The sequence below is a fragment of the Schistocerca serialis genome, unplaced genomic scaffold, assembly GCF_023864345.2.
Source record: "Schistocerca serialis cubense isolate TAMUIC-IGC-003099 unplaced genomic scaffold, iqSchSeri2.2 HiC_scaffold_1362, whole genome shotgun sequence".
NCBI classification, from domain to species: domain Eukaryota; kingdom Metazoa; phylum Arthropoda; class Insecta; order Orthoptera; family Acrididae; genus Schistocerca; species Schistocerca serialis.
The window spans coordinates 52,221,036-52,240,368 of NW_026047583.1; the positions used below are offsets into that span (position 1 = coordinate 52,221,036).

The 19,333-nt window shown below is 40.3% G+C and overlaps 1 protein-coding gene across 3 annotated transcripts in view; it reads left to right on the top strand.

Moving 5' to 3' along the window:
• LOC126440353 (molybdenum cofactor biosynthesis protein 1-like) overlaps positions 1-19,333 on the top strand; it is a 346,021-nt gene that overhangs the window by 123,179 nt on the left and 203,509 nt on the right. For 2 of the 3 annotated variants that reach the window (XM_050090641.1, XM_050090643.1), the window contains 3 exons: positions 2,845-3,069; positions 12,040-12,185; positions 17,091-17,176. The exons of the other annotated variant lie outside the window; for it this stretch is intronic. In XM_050090641.1, the coding sequence (XP_049946598.1) occupies positions 2,845-3,069; positions 12,040-12,185; positions 17,091-17,176 (457 nt within the window). The remainder of the gene's footprint in view (positions 1-2,844; positions 3,070-12,039; positions 12,186-17,090; positions 17,177-19,333) is intronic. 3 annotated transcript variants of the gene reach the window in all.

Genomic DNA, 19,333 nt, shown 5'->3' on the forward strand with positions numbered 1-19,333 from the left:
ATATGCCTCTTGGCAAGGTGGTAACGACAGTATTATGAAAAGGATAGATTGGCACTCACTGTATAGTGTAGATGTGTTGCTGGCAGGGGGGGTTGGGGGGGGGGGGGGGGGGGGAAAGGAACACCACCTATTATTAAACACGTAAGCTTTTGGTGCAAACCCCCCCCCCTTTCCCTCACACACACACACACACACACACACACACACACACGCACACGCACACACATGTGCGCAAATGCAGATCACACATACATGACCACTGTCTCCGGCTGCTAGGGCCAGACTGGGAGCAACTGTGCATCATGGGAGAAACAACGGTCGGGTGTGTGTGTGTGTGTGTGTGTGTGTGTGTGTGTGAGTGTGTGTGTGTGTTTTTTGTCCACTTTGGAAGAAGACTTTCTGATGGAAAGCTTACGTGTTTAGTAGTCTTTTTGTTGTGCTTGTCTGTGACCTAACATCTCCTGTATACAGTGAATAGCAATGTATCTTTTTTATAATATGGTCATTACTCCAGCCTAGATTTCTATTGTTTGTTTCCTTTTAAGACCTTATAAAGACAGTTACTGACAATTTCTTTTTTCTTATTGGAGAAAAGTAAAACCATATGGGGGCCAGACGTAGATTGTAAATGAATATGGAATAGAGTATTTTTATTCTCCCTGTATGCAGTGTCAATAACGTCACCTCACACACTTCATTTCTGGCAGCACCTCCTTCTCAACACATGACTGTCCCCCGCCACCTCACCATAGTCTTCAAGTTATATCCTATAGCACTTCTGGGTGGACAAATAGATGAAGGATGTAGTTTAAAACAGTATAACTAAACTTAAAAGTCAAACTGCCCTTTTATAGAGACTGCCATCATTATTTAAACATACTAAACAACATCAAAACAGTCAAAAGAAATTTTTTTTCAAAAGAGCGGAAAATTGTAGTGAAATTCATGAGAGGATTGTTTTAAATTGTTATATCTTAAATCAATAAGTATGTCAGCATTTCCCAGGATTTTCTGGCTTAATTAAGACTAGGTCATGCCACCACAGTGGTCAGACAGTGGACTTGACTTCCAGAGGACAACGGACCCGAATCCCATCGGGCCATCAAAATTTGGGTTTTCCTTGATTTCCCTAAATGATTTAAGACAAATGCTGGGATGGTTCCTTTGAAAAAGATGACATTCGGCTGAGGAAGCTAATTTCTGTGGCATGTCTGATGACACAGTGCTGGTGGAAGCACGAGTATTTCAGAGCACACCATTCATTGCACATTGTTAAACATAGGGCTCTGCTGCAGACAACCCCTGTATGTTCCCATGTTGACAACACAGTTGAATTACAATTTCTGTGGCTCAGGAGCATTGAGATTGGGCAGTGAATCAATAGAAATGTGTCATCTGGTTGAATCATTCGAGTTTCGCATTACACCTACTTGACGGTTTTGTGCACATACACTGTCAACAGAGTGAATTGGTGCTTGCAAGGTGCACTTTGCTACAGACTTAGGCCAGTGGGAGCAATATTATGCTATGGAGGACATTCACCTGGTCTTCTATGGGTCCTGTGGTAGTAACTGAAGGCTCCATAACAGCTTTGTTCTGTGTGAACGTTATTGTGCACTGTCCGCACCCTGTCCCTAATGAAGGTGACATGTTTCAACAATATGACTTTCAGTGTCACGAGGCCAGAATCAAATTCACCCCTTCTGAATCTGATGGAATACATCTGCGATGCTATCAGATACCAGTTCTGCACCCAGAAACCACTGATCTCCAATTTATGGGAATTACATGACCTGTGCTTAGACATGCGGTGCTGCATAATGCTGGGAACATACCTCACATAATGCTGGGAACATACCTGAAATTTGTTGAACTTGTCCCACACAAAATCACTGCTGTATTGTGTTCCAACAGTGGACAAACACATTATCAAACAGGAGGTCATAGTGTTTTGTCTCATCAGTTTATATATTCAATGCTTGAATGAAAGGTGTGCTCTTTTCCTTTTTTCTGCCATTGCGTGTATGTGTAAAGCAGGATGTTCTACCATTTGGGCTTGTTTATATGATGGCTGTCAGTATTACCACCTGCAGAGATACTAAATGCTCCTTTTGTGAAGACCTTTTATCTTGAGAACACTTTCAACTTTGTTTCACAAATGGCAGCACAGTTTCATGTAATTGTTAAAATAATACTTTCAGCAAAAGATGTGTGCGTTGGAGTGGGGAAAAAGATTGGAGATGTATGTAGTTTAATTTTCATAAATTGTTAAGAAGGTTAACAGCTTGGCATGCTAAGATAAATTCAGACATTCTCTAAAAAGAGAGAAAAAGATTAATATAACAGAATCAGTGAGGTATACAAATATAACAACAGACTTGTAGAACCATTATTTTGTAGGTTAGATTAGATTAGATTCAGCTTTTGTTCCAAGACCCAAAACATGAGACGATTCTCATGGGTGAGTAACATGCCAGAAAGTATAACATAAAAAATATAAAAAATTTGAATACCCTGATCATTTGTCAGGAGATTGTCAAACTAGGTGAATACAATACAAACTGGAACAGCTAATATTTTCAGAATTGATACGCTGTCAGACTGAAACATTGTTATGCACTATTAATAAATTTATCAAACAAAAAGTACATAATCTTGACTGTTATGACAAAGTGCTCTCAGAACTGAAATCTAACAGACATTCTTATTTAAGCTGGCCTAACAGCCACTGTTAAGATATTCATCTATTGAGTAGGATGAGTTACCTATCAAAAAGTCTTTCAAACTCTGTTTAAACCATGCTTTATCTGATACCAAGTTTTTAATGGTGTCTTTCTTCAACAGATAAATTGTGTTGTAATGCGAGGTTTTAATGAAGATGAAGTGCGCAGTTTTGTGGAGTTAACAAAAGAGAAAAATGTTGATGTAAGATTTATCGAGTACATGCCTTTCAGCGGCAACAAATGGAATGATGGGAAGATGGTCTCATTTAGTGAAATGGTCCAAATAATTAGAAAGCAGTGGCCTAATTTTGATCCTCTGCCCAATGGGCCCAATGATACCTCAAAGGTACGTGCAGTATTACATATGAACATACATTGAAAATAATTTAATGTTTATGACTTACTACCAATCACAATAATACTTCACATCTGCTGGTGGTATGAGAGATGGACTGGTTTAGTTACATATTTCTCATCCCATTCAGTAAGTCTGTCCTGGCCTGGGTTTCTCTGCAGCTTTTCTACAACTCTTCCCATTTCCTAAACCTTGACAATCCTTTTCTTTCTTCCCTTTTCCATCCCCTTATTGTTTCTGCCAGAAGAAGAAGCCACTGGCTCCGAAAGCTTGCACATTTCCATAACTTTAAGGGGAGTTAGAAGCGGAAAACATTCTTTTTCACTTTTTCGGGTTTTTACCTGATTATAAAATTTGCAATTTTCCAAATAAAATGATATGTATATTACTTATAAACTTGCGTGGGAAGTATTTTATTTTATTTTCTAAAATATAATCTACACTAGTTGAAAATGTTAAAATTTTTACACGCATTACTTCAAGACCTAATAAAATCTGTAATTTTTTATATACAGGGTAGTCCATTGATTGTGACCGGGCCAAATATCTCACGAAATAAGTGTCAAACGAAAAAACTACAAAGAACGAAATTTGTCTAGCTCGAAGGGGGAAACCAGCTGGCGCAATGGTTGGCCTGCTATAAGGCGCTGCCATAGCTCAAACTGATATCAACTGTGTTTTTTTAAATAGGAACCCCATTTTTTATTGCATATTCATGTAATACGTAAAGAAATGTGAATGTTTTAGTTGGACCACTTTTTTCGCTTTGTGATAGATGGCGCTGTAATAGTCACAAACATATGTCTCATAATTTTAGACGAACAGTTGGTAACAGGAAGGTTTTTTAAATTAAAATACAGAACGTAGGTACATTTGAACATTTTATTTTGGTTGTTCCATATGTGATACATGTACCTTTGTGAACTTATCATTTCTGAGAACGCATGCTGTTACGGCGTGATTACCTGTGAATACCACATTAATGCAATAAATGCTCAAAATGATGTCTGTCAACCTCAATGCCTTTGGCAATACGTGTAACGACATTCCTCTCAACAGTGAGTAGTTCGCCTTCCGTAATGTTCGCACATGCATTGACAATGCACTGACGCATGTTGTTAGGCATTGTCGGTGGATCACGATAGCAAATATCCTTCAACTTTCCCCACAGAAAGAAATCCGGGGACGTCGGATCCGGTGAACGTGCGGGCCATGGTATGGTGCTTTGACAACCAATCCACCTGTCATGAAATATGCTATTCAATACTGCTTCAACCGCACGCAAACTATTTGCCGGACATCCATCATGTTGGAAGTACATCGCCATTCTGTCATGCAGTGAAACATCTAGTAGTAACATTGGTAGAACATTATGCAGGAAATCAGCATACATTGCACCATTTAGATTGCCATCGATAAAATGGGGGCCAATTATCCTTCCTCCCTTAATGCCACACCATACATTAACCTGCCTAGGTCGCTGCTGTTCCACTTGTTGCTGCCATCATAGATTTTCCGTTGCCCAATAGTGCATATTATGGCGGTTTAGGTTACCGCTGTTGGTGAATGATGCCTCATCGCTAAATAGAATGCATGCAAAAAATCTTTCATCGTCCTGTAATTTCTCTTGTGCCCAGTGGCAGAACTGTACATGACGTTTAAAGTCATCGCCATGCAATTCCTGGTGCATAGAAATATGGTACGGGTGCAATCGATGTTGATGTAGCATTCTAAACACCGACGTTTTTGAGATTCCCAATTCTCACGCTTTTTGTCTGCTACTGATGTGTGGATTAGCTGCCCCAGCAGCTAAAACACCTACTAGGGCATCATCATTTGTTGCAGGTCGTGGTTGATGTTTCACATGTGGCTGGACACTTCCTGTTTCCTTAAATAATGTAACTATCCGGCGAATGGTCTGGACACTTCAATGATATCGTCCAGGATACCAAGCAGCATACATAGCACACGCCCCTTGGGCATTTTGATCACAATAGCCATACATCAACACGATATCGACCTTTCCCGCAATTGGTAAATGGTCCATTTTAACACAGGTAATGTATCACGAAGCAAATACCGTCCGCACTGGCGGAATGTTATGTGATACCACATACTTATATGTTTGTGACTATTACAGCAGCTGGCTGGAGTGGCCGAGCAGTGCTAGGCGCTACAGTCTGGAAACGCGCGACCGCTACGGTCGCAGGTTCGATCCTGCCTCGGGCATGGATGTGTGTGATGTCCTTAGGTTAGTTAGATTTAAGTAGTTCTAAGTTCTAGGGGACTGATGACCTCAGAAGTTAAGTCCCATAGTGCTCAGAGCCATTTGAACCATTTTTGACTATTACAGCCCCATCTATCACAAAGCGAAAAAAGTGGTCCAGCTAAAACATTCATATTTCTTTATGTACTACATGAATATGTAATAAAAATGGGGGTTCCTATTTTAAAAAAATGCAGTTGATATGAGTTTGACCCATGGCAGTGCCATCTACCAGGCCAACCATAGCGCCATCTGGTTTCTCCCTTCAAGCTAGACGAATTTCGTTCTTTGTAGTTTTTTCATTTGATGCTTATTATGTGAGATATTTGGCCCGGTCACTATCAATGGACCACCCTGTAGAAAGCTGTGGATTGCTGTGTTATAAAGGTTAAATTATGTGTTTGTATTGGTAGCACTGTCAAAAATAGTATCGTATCTTTTCATAGTATAAACATGCTTTGTACATCGAAGTGTTAACATTTTTCTGAGGAATAGTGACGAATAGACTGGTAAATCTCTCAAAAAGTATGACTCCAAAATGAAGTGTTTTTAAGAAATGTGGGTTTCATGGTAATAAATTTTTGAATAAAGAGAAACATTGTGTTCAGCATGTGGTGTGTGAAGTTACAGACAATGAAATACTCGCAAACTCATGAGTATCTAGAGAAACACCCATTAGTGCTTCGAAGATTAAAATAAAACATAGTGATAACACAGTTATCTCAAAACAAAACTCATGTAAATGGTAGGTTAGGTTATATTCTGATACATCTACACATCGTAACAGGGGTGTTATGTGATTGTGTGTGCTGTATGTATGTGGAGGGCCAGTTAGTTTACATGAAGACATTGAGGTATCAAATGGACTAGCCAGGAAACTTATCATTAATTCTGCCAGTTGTAAATATACTCATTCATTTTGGAGTTCTGATAAGTGTAAAGATAATTATTTTGAAATAAATGTTAGGTGGTTTTATGGATTGAGAGCTATTGGCAAAGGACACACTGCAGCAGAAACAATGTGTGTCGTGATGTATATGCCACGCCCACTTTGTAAAATGGACAAGTATGCAGGATTTATTGGAGCTGCTGTGAAATCCACTGCATGTGAGTCAATTAAGGGTGCTGCAAATGAAGCTGCTGAAATAAACGATGGTATGATTGACATATCAGTAGCTTTTGGGGCACTTGGTAGAAGCGCAGCTGAAGTTCTAAGAATTCTGTTGCTACAGTGACCAGTGGTGGATACTGGAAAGCTAATAGATTTCCAGATTTTAACCAAACATTCTTATAAGTATAAATCAGGGAATGAAGAAGGGCATATCTGTGACAGAAATTATGAAGGACAACTAGTCGTACGGAGGCCTGTGCAGCTGTTGAAATTTATAATCGATCTGTAAACTAAAGGGGAGTGTGTTACACTAAGTTCTTAGGTTGTGCAGACTCAAATGCATATAACAGTGTAGTAGCCACTCAGCCTTATGGTGAGAAGCTTATCACAGAACTGGAATGTGTTGGTCATGCCCTCCTGGATCTGGTTCATGGTGCAATTACCGCAATGCCCAGTACTCAAACAGGTCATACAGCCATAAACATTATATCCCAGCAGCAGTTGTGGATATCATAAAACCTGTTTACAGAGACCTGGCAATCCTGAATTATTGAAGAAGTGTCTGCATTGTCAGACTCAAAATCCCAATGAGTCGTTCAATAATCTTATAGCGTCAGTGTCGTCGTAACTGCTGTCTGCGTCACGTCTGCTGTGCAGCGAACTATGCTGATTTAAGTATTAACTCTATTTTTCTTACTTGTAACTTCTTCTTCCGTGTGTTTTTGCTTTTAGGAAGCTTTAATTGTCGAGTGCTAGTAATAGTGTTCCATAGATTTTGTGTTTGTTTTGAATACAGTCAGAGAAAGTCCGTTTAGTCAGCCATAGTACCAGTAGTGCTAGTGTTTGTTTTCAATACAGTCCAGAGACAGGTAGTGCTATTTTCATTGTTTTCTACAGGAAGTGTCTAGTAACCACAGTTTAGTCAACTATCAGCCGCCTTTAGTGAATTAGCAGTCTAGTTATAAGTTGATTAACTCTCTACAGTAAATTGATTTCTTAAGATGGATAGGATGTGAGACTGCTGTGTACGGACACAGGAGGAGCTGGCCACTGTTCGCAAACAGCTGAACGTGTTGATGGCCGCGGTTAGCCGTCTTCAGGCAGAGGTGAGTCTGGTGCGTTGCATGGTACACCCCAGGTGTTACATGCTTCACCCACTGACCCTGCTGTCGACACATCTTTGCGGATACCGGGCGCGGTTGTGCCACCCTCTTCCCAAGGGGAGTGGCGGGTTCAGCGGCATTCGCGGCGCACAAGGTGGAGGGTCAGTGTGGAGGCTGGCCGTGTGGCATCGCCCGTTCTGCCTGTGAGTGGACATGTGGCCACTCCTTCAGCAAGGTCCGAGCAGGCACATGGGGGGAGGGGTTTATTAGTTATTGGGAGCTCCAACGTTAGGCGGGTGATGGAGCCGCTTAGGGAAATGGCGGAAAGGTCGGGGAAGAAGGTCAGTGTTCACTCTGTCTGCTTGCCGGGGGTCTCATCCGAGATGTGGAGGAGACCGCGCCGGCAGTGATAGAGAGCACTGGGTGCACCCGACTGCAAATTGTTGCTCATGTCGGCACCAATGACTCCTGCCGTCTGGGTTCAGAGGTCATCCTCAGTTCGTTCAGGCGGTTAGCGGAGTTGGTGAAGGCGGAAAGCCTCGCGGGGTGGAATCTGAGCTAGCTATTTGTAGTATCGTTCCCAGAACCGATAGTGATCCTCTGGTTTGGAGCCGAGTGGAAGGCTTAAACCAGGGACTCAGACGATTCTACGGAGATCTGGGGTGCAAATTTCTCGACCTCCGCTATCGGGTGGAGAAATGTAGGGTCCCCCTGAATAGGTCATGCATGCACTACATGCAGGAAGTGGCTACAAGGGTAGCGGAGTATATGTGGAGTGCACATGTGGGTTTTTTAGGTTAGAGAATTCCCTCCCTAGGCCCGACAAGACACCTCCTGAGATGCGGCAAGGTAAGAGTAGACAAAATGCAACAGGGAATAACAATATTAATGTGCTAATAGTAAACTGCAGGAGCGTCTATAGAAAGGTCCCAGAACTGCTCTCATTAATAAGCGGTCACAATGCCCACATAGTACTAGGGACAGAAAGTTGGCTGAAACCAGATGTAAACAGTAATGAAATTCTAAACTCAGATTGGAGTGTATACCGCAGAGACAGGCTGGACAGTGAAGGGGGAGGCATGTTTAAAGCAATAAGAAGTGCAATAGTATCGAAGGAAATTGACGGAGATCCGAAATGTGAAATAATTTGGGTGAAGGTCACGGTTAAAGCAGGCTCAGACATGGTAATGGGATGTCTCTATAGGCCCCCTGGCTCAGCAGCTGTTGTGGCTGAGCACCTGAAGGATAATTTGGAAAATATTTCGAGTAGATTTGCCCAACATGTTATAGTTCTGGGTGGAGATTTTAATTTGCCAGATATAGACTGGGAGACTCAAACTTTCATAACGGGTGGCAGGGACAAAGAATCCAGTGAAATTTTTTAAGAGCTTTATCTGAAAACTACCTTGAGCAGTTAAACAGAGAACCGACTCGTGGCGATAACATATTAGACCTTCTAGTGACAAACAGACCTGAACTATTTGAAACAGTTAACGCAGAACAGGGAATCAGTGATCATAAAACGGTTACTGCATCGATGATTTCAGCCGTAAATAGAAATATTAAAAAAGGTACGAAGATTTTTCTGGTTAGCAAAAGTGACAAAAATCAGATTTCAGAGTACCTGACGGCTCAACACAAAAGTTTTGTTTTAAGTACAGATAGTGTTGAGGATCAGTGGACAAAGTTCAAAACCATCGTACAATATGCGTCAGATGAGTATGTGCCAAGCAAGATCGTAAGAGATGGAAAAGAGCCAGCGTGGTACAACAACCAAGTTAGAAAACTGCTGCGGAAGCAAAGGGAACTTCACAGCAAACATAAACATAGCCAACACCTTGCAGACAAACAAAAATTACGCGAAGCGAAATGTAATGTGAGGAGGGCCATGCGAGAGGCGTTAAATGAATTCGAAAGTAAAGTTCTATGTACTGACTTGGCAGAAAATCCTAAGAAATTTTGCTCCTATGTCAAAGCGGTAGGTGAATCAGAACAAAATGTCCAGACACTCTGTGACCAAAAAGGTACTGAAACAGAGGATGATGGACTAAAGGCCGAAATACTAAATGTCTTTTTCCAAAGCTGTTTCACAGAGGAAGACTGCACTGTAGTTCCTTCTCTAGATTGTCGCACAGATGACAAAATGGTAGATATTGAAATAGATGACAGAGGGATAGAGAAACAATTAAAATCACTCAAAAGAGGAAAGGCCGCTGGACCTGATGGGATACCAGTTCAATATTACACAGAGTATGCGAAGGAACTTGCCCCCATTATTGCAGCAGTGTACCGTAGGCCTCTACAAGATCGTAGCGTTCCAAAGAATTGGAAAAGGGCACAGGTCATCCCCGTTTTCAAGAAGGGATGTCGAACATATGTGCAGAACTATAGACCTATATCTCTAACGTCGATCAGTTGTAGAATTTTAGAACATGTATTATGTTCGAGTATTATGACTTTTCTGTAAACTAGAAATCTACTCTGTAGGAATCAGCATGGGTTTCGAAAAAGACGATCGTGTGAAACCCAGCTCGCGCTATTCGTCCACGAGACTCAGAGGGCCTTAGACACGGGTTCCCAGGTAGATGCTGTGTTTCTTGACTTCCGCAAGGCATTCGATACAGTTCCCCACAATCGTTTAATGAACAATTTAAGAGCATATGGACTGTCAGACCAATTATGTGATTGGATTGAAGAGTTGCTAGATAACAGAATGCAGCATGTCATTCTCAATGGAGAGAAGTCTTCCGAAGTAAGAGTAATTTCAGGTGTACTGCAGGGGAGTGTCGTAGGACTGTTGCTATTCACAATATACATAAATGACGTTGTGAATGAAATCGGAAGTTCACTGAGGCTTTTTGCGGATGATGCTGTGGTATATCAAGAGGTTGCAACAATGGTAAATTGTACTGAAATGCAGGATGATCTGCAGCGAATTGATGCATGGTGCAGGGAATGGCAATTGAATCTCAATGTAGACAAGTGTAATGTGCTGCGAATACATAGAAAGAAAGATCCCATATCATTTAGCTACAATATAACAGGTCAGCAATTGGAAGCAGTTAATTCCATAAATTATCTGGGAGTATGCATTAGGAGTGATTTAAAATGGAATGATCATATAAAGTTGATCGTCGGTAAATCAGATGCCAGACTGAGGTTCATTGGAAGAATCCTAAGGAAATGCAATCCGAAAACAAAGGAATTAGGTTACAGTACACTTGTTCGCTCACTGTTTGAATACTGCTCAGCAGTGTGGGATCCGTACCAGATAGGGTTGATAGAAGAGATAGAGAAGATCCAACAAGGAGCAGCATGCTTCGTTATAGGATCATTTAGTAATCATGAAAGCATTACGGAGATGTTAGATAAACTCCAGTGGAAGACTCTGCGGGAGAGACGCTCAGTAGCTCTGTACGGGCTTTTGTTGAAGTTTCGAGAACATACCTTCACCGAGGAGTCAAGCAGTATATTGCTCCCTCCTACGTATATCTCGCGAAGAGACGATGAGAATAAAATGAGAGAGATTAGAGCCCGCACATAGGCATACCAACAATCCTTCTTTCCACGAACAATACGAGACTGGAATAGAAGGGAGAACTAATAGAGGTACTCAAGGTAGCCTACACCGTCAGGTGGCTTGAGGAGTATGGATGTAAATGTAGATGTAGACCAAAAAATGTTTTTCTTGTAATGAAGACACTAAAGTGGGGGTCAGTCATGCTGTTATTGCTTTTAATGATGGCAACATTGGTAGCGTGAAAGTGCTACAACATATGGGAATTAATTCTGGAGCAAACTGCATCAGAGAATTTGAATGGATGGACAAGGTTTGCAATGGTAAAGCACTGTATGCAGCACAGTTGGCCACTACGGAGTCCAGAAAGAAGAAAACAAGAAAAAACTTAAAAAAGGTCAAGAGGATGATATACAGTATGGTGCAGGGTGCTTCTGAGTGACTAAAAATAAAATGTTAAGCATATATTGAGTTACAGTCTATTAAAACTTTAAAAACTCTTCTTGAAAATTTAGATTTTCTCTTGCATTTTCCCTAAATCTCAGAAACTACTTCGAGTAGCGAATTAAAATTTTCAGGGAGTAATAACATACGTATTCTGAGTCTTCTGAACTAAAAGAAGAACATAATATTATGCATAAATAAAATTATTTAGAATAACATACAAAAAAGTACACAAAATTTTAACTGTGTAATTAAAAAATTGCATTTCCAAAAGCAGTGGCTGAAATGCAATTATTGTAAGACTCAGAACATATAGTTTAATGTCCTGTAAAAGTTTCTTGTCAATGGCTACAGTTGTTCCTGAAATACGGGGAAGTTAAGTCACCAAATTTAACATTGTCAGGATAGGGCGTTCAAACTCCCCTTAATGCACATTTTCTCCTTCCTCCACTTGGTGAGCAACACATTTATAGTATTTACACAACAGCAGTAGCTATTTTCTTCCAATTTCTTTTTGCAGGCATACCATGTCCCGGGCTTCAAGGGACGTGTGGGATTTATAACCTCAATGAGTGAACACTTCTGTGGCACGTGCAACCGTTTACAGATAACAGCTGATGGCAATTTGGAGGTGTGTCTCTTTGGGTATTCAGAGATATCTCTCAGGTGAGTGATGAAACATAGAATAATCATGTCCAAGTGAAAATTCATGCGAGGAAACCATAAAATTACTAGAAGACTGACAGAGTGATCAGTATTTTACCTTCAGGAGGTGAAATTCCAAAACTTCTTATAGACACATTCGTTCCTCTTGTCCTCACATTAGTCACGGAGTCCGAGTGACCTTTGAGACCTTCAGAAACTTATCCCTCTTTCCTCTCTCATGAAGGAACTGATATTTCCAAATGCTGAGTATAGAATAATACTTTCAAACTGTTTGGCATGCACATTAGGTATGTGGTTGGTATATGGAAGAGATAAACTGCAGTTAAATCCAGCAGGTATGAAATGAGTAATCTTTTCTTGAAGTTTTCAGCTTGCACCCTCCTCCCTCCCAGACATACAAACCAGATACCTCTAGCTAAATAATTTGTGAGTATATATAATTTGCCTCTGTCAGCATCATGTTACACTAACCTATTTGTGAGATTAAATTAAAGGAAAGTAATCAGAACTGGAAATTATGTAAAGACATTTTTGGCTATGTCCCTGTGTTGTATTAAAGTTAACACAGTATTTCTGTCCATGTGATGGTAACTATGATTCGCCAGCCACCGTTGCCGAGCGGTTCTAGGTGCTTCAGTCCAGAACTGCGCGACTGCTACGGTCGCAGGTTTGAATCCTGCCTTGGCTCAGATGTTAAGTCCCATAGTGCCCAGAGCCATTTCAACTGTGATTCATGATTATCAGAGTCTATATGTTCCAAATAAAAATTGGAACTTCATGTGTATAAATGTACAAATTATTAGACAATGGGACCAACAACTGACACTTTTAAATTGATGACTAGACTAAGACTTGGCGATAAGTTTGTTTCAGGACATGGTAAGGGGGGTGAGGGGTGGGAAGAATCAGCTCTCTCTTTGTGAGCATACCAGAAATCCTTTATCAACTGAAGGTAAAATAAGATATAAAAATACAGGGTCAAACAATTAATTTAAGTATCTTAAAAACCAAATGACTAATAAAATTGGAAGCTAAGAAAAGTAAGTTCATAGTAAGTAGGGTGAAACACAGGGGGCTGCAACATATTGCCATTGTTGTTTGACTTGTCTATCAAAGAAAAAAGAAATGGATCAAAACAAAATAAAAGTGAGAATGGAAATGTATCAGAAGCAAATAGGAGTAAGCAAGGAACATATTCTTTAATTAAAAAAAAAAAAAAGACATGTGAGGCAGATGTTCCTACAATTTTATGTTCAAAGCACAGCAGCCTGTGAAAGCAAAATATTTATGACATTGAAAAAAGAAAATCAGTGAGTGAAAAGTGTGTGTAGGTGAATTGTGGTGAAAGACTGGATATTGGAACTTCTGTTATGCTGCCCAGTATTAGTTGACTTGGTAGTAAAGGAGCAAGTTTGCAAGGGCGGATAACTGTTTGGCTACGTAAAATAGAGTGGGAGTATGGAAAAGCTAGTCCAAGATAGGATGAAAAAGATAACAGCAACTTAAAAAATGAACCCCATGAACCCCATTCCCATCTAGTGAATGCAGTGGTTGACAATATCTTGTGACATTCACCTATAAGGCTCAAACAATAATTGCTAAATAAAAATACAAAATGTTGACAAGACTGTATCTAAGCTGTCACTCTCTTTTGAAACAAGGGTGTTTAAACCAACAAACACGCAGGAAAGCAGGGACAACTCACACACTAGAGAAGGATGGGCAGTATCATTGAAGGAGTGAGCATGAACCGTGTGGAATATGTGTGGTACAAGTAAAAAAAAAAAAAAAAAAAAAAAAAAAAAAAAAAAAAAAAAAAAAAAAAAAAAAAGTAATGATAGTAAAATTCCAATCCCGGGAGCGGAAAGACTTACCTTAGGGGGAAAAAGGACAGGTATACACTCGCACACACGCACATATCCATCCACACATACAGACACAAGCAGATATATATATGTCTGCTTGTGTCTTTATGTGTGGATGGGTATGTGCGTGTGTGCGAGTGTATACCTGTCCTTTTTTCCCCTTAAGGTAAGTCTTTCCACTCCCGGGATTGGAATGACTCCTTACCCTCTCCCTTAAAACCCACTTCCTTTCGTCTTCCCCTCTCCTTCCCTCTTTCCTGATGAGGCAACAGTTTGTTGCGAAAGCTTGAATTTTGTGTGTATGTTTGTGTTTGTTTGTGTGTCTATCGACCTGCCAGCGCTTTCGTTCGGTAAGTCACCTCATCTTTATTTTTATATATAGAAGTTTATTATTTTATTTACCGGTCTTGCAGTTTCCTTGATTTCTTGCAAAGTACAGTACAATGAAAACCTACCATATTGCATAACAAGTAGATGAGTATAAACTTCAGAATAGCATCATCGCCATTAAATGACCTATGTTTTCTTTACTAACAAGAGAAGGGACAGAAGCAATAAACACAAAATCAGAACTGCTTTTGCTTGATTACAGCAGGGACAATAATTTTTAACATCTACATTTACAACAGATCATATTTACAAAATGTTTTCGAAATTTGCTCTGTTTACTCAAATGAAAGTATTGCACTGCTCAATCATTCATTTACACTCAACCCCGACTGCTGCACATGCTGTGGGGTGTGTCATCTGGTTATGTCATATGTTCAGTGTTTCTCACCAATTTTTGGGGTATTTTGAAATGTACAAAAAGGAAAATGCAGAAAGTTATCACATTTTGCTGCACATTACCTGCGTCACAGAAAAATAGTGTATACAAATCTTCTCAGATTTGCCACTGAATAACTTTGTCCAAGCCTCACAATATTTCACCAACACAACTGTTCGTCATCTTCAGGTAGTGGTGGGTCCTGTCATCACTGCTGCAAGATGTGGCTGGTGATATTCGCACAGCAGAATTGAAATTTGTCAGGCTAGAAGCAGGAGTACGAATGTGTGGACAGGCACTCCCAGTTGGATGGAAATGCCATTCATAGTAGCCTTCTGCTTATGTGTTGTGGGCAATGACTGCACTTCTGGACACTCGTGTGGTTAAGAGCTGAATTAACTCTCTGCAAGGTACTGCATCAGGTCATACATCGGAGGATCTGGTTTCTACTGTTTTAATTTCATGGCAGTCAGTGCTGGATTCTGGGCAGTGCTTAGTCAAAATTCCATATTCCTGTTGGTAAGATTGCCCACCGTATGGATACATGCCTCATTCTTAAAAACACAGTCCTAGAGTGATGATGCTGAGGATACAATTTCAGTCCTCTTGGGAAACGTGTGGTGCCCTGTATTCAGGCAGTGCTCTGCTACCATTAATTTACTGGGTGGCATTTTTGTCAGCGCTGTTGAACACAGTGTTCTTGCACAATGTGAGGTGTCTGCCCTATATAAGGTTTCCCATAATGGCATCAGATCTTATATATGATCTGTGTTTTCTAAGGTCAAAATTGTCTTTAACTGAACACAAACGATTCCTTAGTTTTGCTGGTAGACGAAAAACACACTTGATTCTGTTTCTCTTAGCGATTCTTTTAATTTTGAAAACATGCCACTGAAATATGGCAAGAAAGCCATTTGCAGTGCTTGTCTAAGTATCTTCATTTACATCCCTACACTGAACTTGCTTTGCTCAGAACACATTGCAAATCTGTTTACAAGAATAAACATTCTGCTGGAACACTGTTCTTAGGTGTTACAGTTCACCAGGCAGACTGTCGGTATCTGAAATCACGTGTGCTCTATGTGCCAGGGAGTGTAAGACACTACCACATTGTGCAGGGTGACGGCAACTTTTGGACCTCAAATATAACTCTGCGTGTATCAGTTTGCAGTAGAGACTAAGCCCCAGTGCTATGTCAGCTTTTCTTCTAACCGTGACATCCAGGAATGGTAAGCTGCTATCTTTTTGTACTTCCACAGTGAACTGAATATTCAGATGGAGCGAGTGCAAATGCTGCAGGGACATAGGTAGTGTCTGTATTATGTGGGCCACACCACAAATGTCTCTTCAGCATTCTGCCAGAAGGAGGAATGTTGGATATTTACTAAGGGAAATAGAGGATCTCCCATGGGAACACTGTCCACTTGATTAAAGTAGTTGGTGTTACATAAGAAATAGGATGAGGTATGCACATGTTTAAACAGCATCACAATTTCTTTCTCAAACTTGCTGCTAATAACCTCTAATGAGGGCTGCAGGGGCACTTTTGTAAGTAATGATATAACATTTGAGCTAACTAAAAGATCTGAAAGTTCTAGTTTAAGCATCTTCAGGTATTCTATGAAATCCTCTGAATTCTAAATATGATGGTCATAGTCATCCACATGATAAATTTCAAAGCTGTCATGTGGAAATTGCCAGTTGCATCTTGCAGCAGTGATGGTGGAAATCACCACCACCTGTAGATGCCAAAACGTTGTGTCACTGAAATATTGAGGGAGGGACTTGCATAATGTTATCTGGTGGGGAACCCAAAGTGTTTTTGCAACAGATCTATCAGGCAAGCCTGAAAAGTCACATATACTCCAAGCAGTAAGTACCTGTCGTAAAATGATCACATTAGTGAGCTTGGCAATTAATTAAGAGTTTATCAATAAATTTGGCTTCATTTTGCAAGAAATTGTGCTGTGTTCCAGTACTCCCTCTTCAACAAAACTAATGTCAGTTTCTGCTCCACCTCTTCAGCCCGAGATCCTATGTATACTCTTGAGCATTTGTGTAAGATACCTGTTTATTTATAAAAATAAAAGTAACTTCTATCATGACTTTCCCATTCTTGTCCAGTGGGTTTGTTATCCTGCTGTTGCCTACTGCAGACTACAAGATTACTGTTGAAGATTTCTGCAAAGTTTTTCTTCCTTTTTAGTGTACCAACATTTCACTGTGTGGTAATTGCCTGGTACTGTTTAACGGGTGTTTTAACTGTTGTTTCAGAGATGCAATACGAAGCAAATGCAGTGAGGATGACTTGCTTTCCATGATTGGGGCAGCAGTGAGAAGAAAGAAGAAACAACATGGAGGTAAGATACATTACAGCAAATGTAACTCTGTAGATAGAAAGAAAATTTCTGCTTAACAAGTCATAGCAAACATAAGAGCAAAATAGAATGAAAAGCAACAGTGATAGAACCTGTGTTTTTTGTGTAAACTTGAATTTAATTTTTTATTTAGTATTCATTCTGATTAATGCCCATTGGTCAACAGTATATTTCAGCCCTAGAATTTGGTTCTGCAAGGTCCACCAGATAGCCATATATGGCTGTTGTAACTCCTTTATTGGACTTCAGAAGTTTTCCAGCAACAAATCTTTTTTTTTTTTTCTTTCTTTCTTTTTTTTTCTTTTTTAAAAAAAAGCTAAAATGCAGAAAACATCATAAAGCAAACACTCACAGAAAAGCATCAGTGTCCTTGAAACAATGGAAACTCCAGTAGGAATATCAACAATGTTGGAAAAGACAGATTACTACTTACTGATGAAGGCTGTGGCTGAAAGCTTTATGTAAGTGTCTTTTAATTCTTCCCATCTGCAGCCTAAGGTATCTTCTTTATGGTAAGTAACAGTCTGTCTTTTCCTTCATTATTCATTAGTGTTCTTTTTTTTTATTGCTGTTTAGCAAGCATCGTGTGGTATATAAGGGATGTGAATAGCGTCAGATGTTGAATCATCACTCTGGAGGATATGAAGGTGCTGCATATTGGTGTGAGACAGCATTATCTGATGAGAGTTTGAAAGAAACCTCATTGTGGATGTCCATTTGGTCCCCTGGTTAAACCTTGCAACATCTGTATTTTTGGAGTATTTGGATCTGACAGTGGCCTGATGTTGGAAAGTAAGGGCTTACTCATCATCAATGTTCCAGTTGACTACATCAGACCACTACAAGGGAGCATCACTGTGTAGTGTACTGAGTACATTGTAACCTGTTCACGTCTGTGACTGCCATCTGAGAACAAGTACAGTAAACTCTTGTGCAGCTACACTTTTGGCTAGCTAGATTGACACTTGACAAGTTTCAATTTGCGTGCACCTGGAGCCAAGCATTTGCTGGTGTTTTTTGGCAATCTACTGCTAATCAGTGCACTGGTGCGTGTCAAAAGTCCAAGTATCGTCAATTTGTGCGTGTGTTGGTTGAAGCTCTAGTGCGTTTCTTATTCGTATTGCATGGTTTCATGCCACTGCCATCTATTGGAACTCCTTGGAAGTACAGTACATACAGTATTGTTCTATGGAGCGCAACGTAGGCCTGTCGAAACTGACAATTAGAGTGCGCCGCCTAACTCTTTCCACTTGTTGTCGGTACATCAAAGCTGAGTGTTTAACAGTGAACGTACAACACCCTGTTGTGTTGCCACGTGGGCTTGGGTAGAACAGAGGAAATGGCATAGATGTATCGAATGCTTTCATTTGATGGCTGCCACAGCCTGGTTTCAAAAATCAAAAGTTTGTCTAGGGCATCTCGAGTGTTGTCAAGTTGTGCATTTGTGTGTGTCTGATTTGAGGTTTTGTGCTCCCACTATGTGCCTTAAAGTGTCCAGAGATAAAAGGGGCCAAAAACCATAAAGGACTCAGTCGAGTGTCTGTAAAAAGAACACTGAACGTGACTAAGGGCACATAACATAAAATGAATGTGATCTTGTTGGAAAAAGAGCATCACACTTTGCAGAGAATTGATGCTGGTGAGCCACCCACAAAAGTTGCTGCAGAGTAGGAGTACAATTACTGATCGGAAGACAAATCGATCAGGAATTGAAAAATTTTTGTTCCATCCAAGCATTGGGCAGCGCAGTGAAATCTTGAAAAACAATGAGAAAAGGTGCACATCCTCAGTTAGAAGAGGCATTATTTTTGTGGCACGAATAAATAAGAGCCAAAGGTGTGTCAGTTTCAGGTCCTCTAATTTGTCAAAATGAGCTAATGAGCTGATAGAAGGAAAGAAGCAAGAATTCCTCGGAAGTAATGGCTGGCAGGATCATTTCAAGAAGCAGCATGGCATCCATGAAATTGCCATCAGTGCCAAATCATTATCTGGGGATGAAGCTGCTATGCTGATTTTAAGAAGAAACTGCACACAATCATTGACAAAGGAGGTTATACTGACAATCAACTTTACAAATGTGATGAAACTGGGTTGAATTACAAAATGCTGCCAACGAAAACCCTTGCCTCTAAAGAAGAA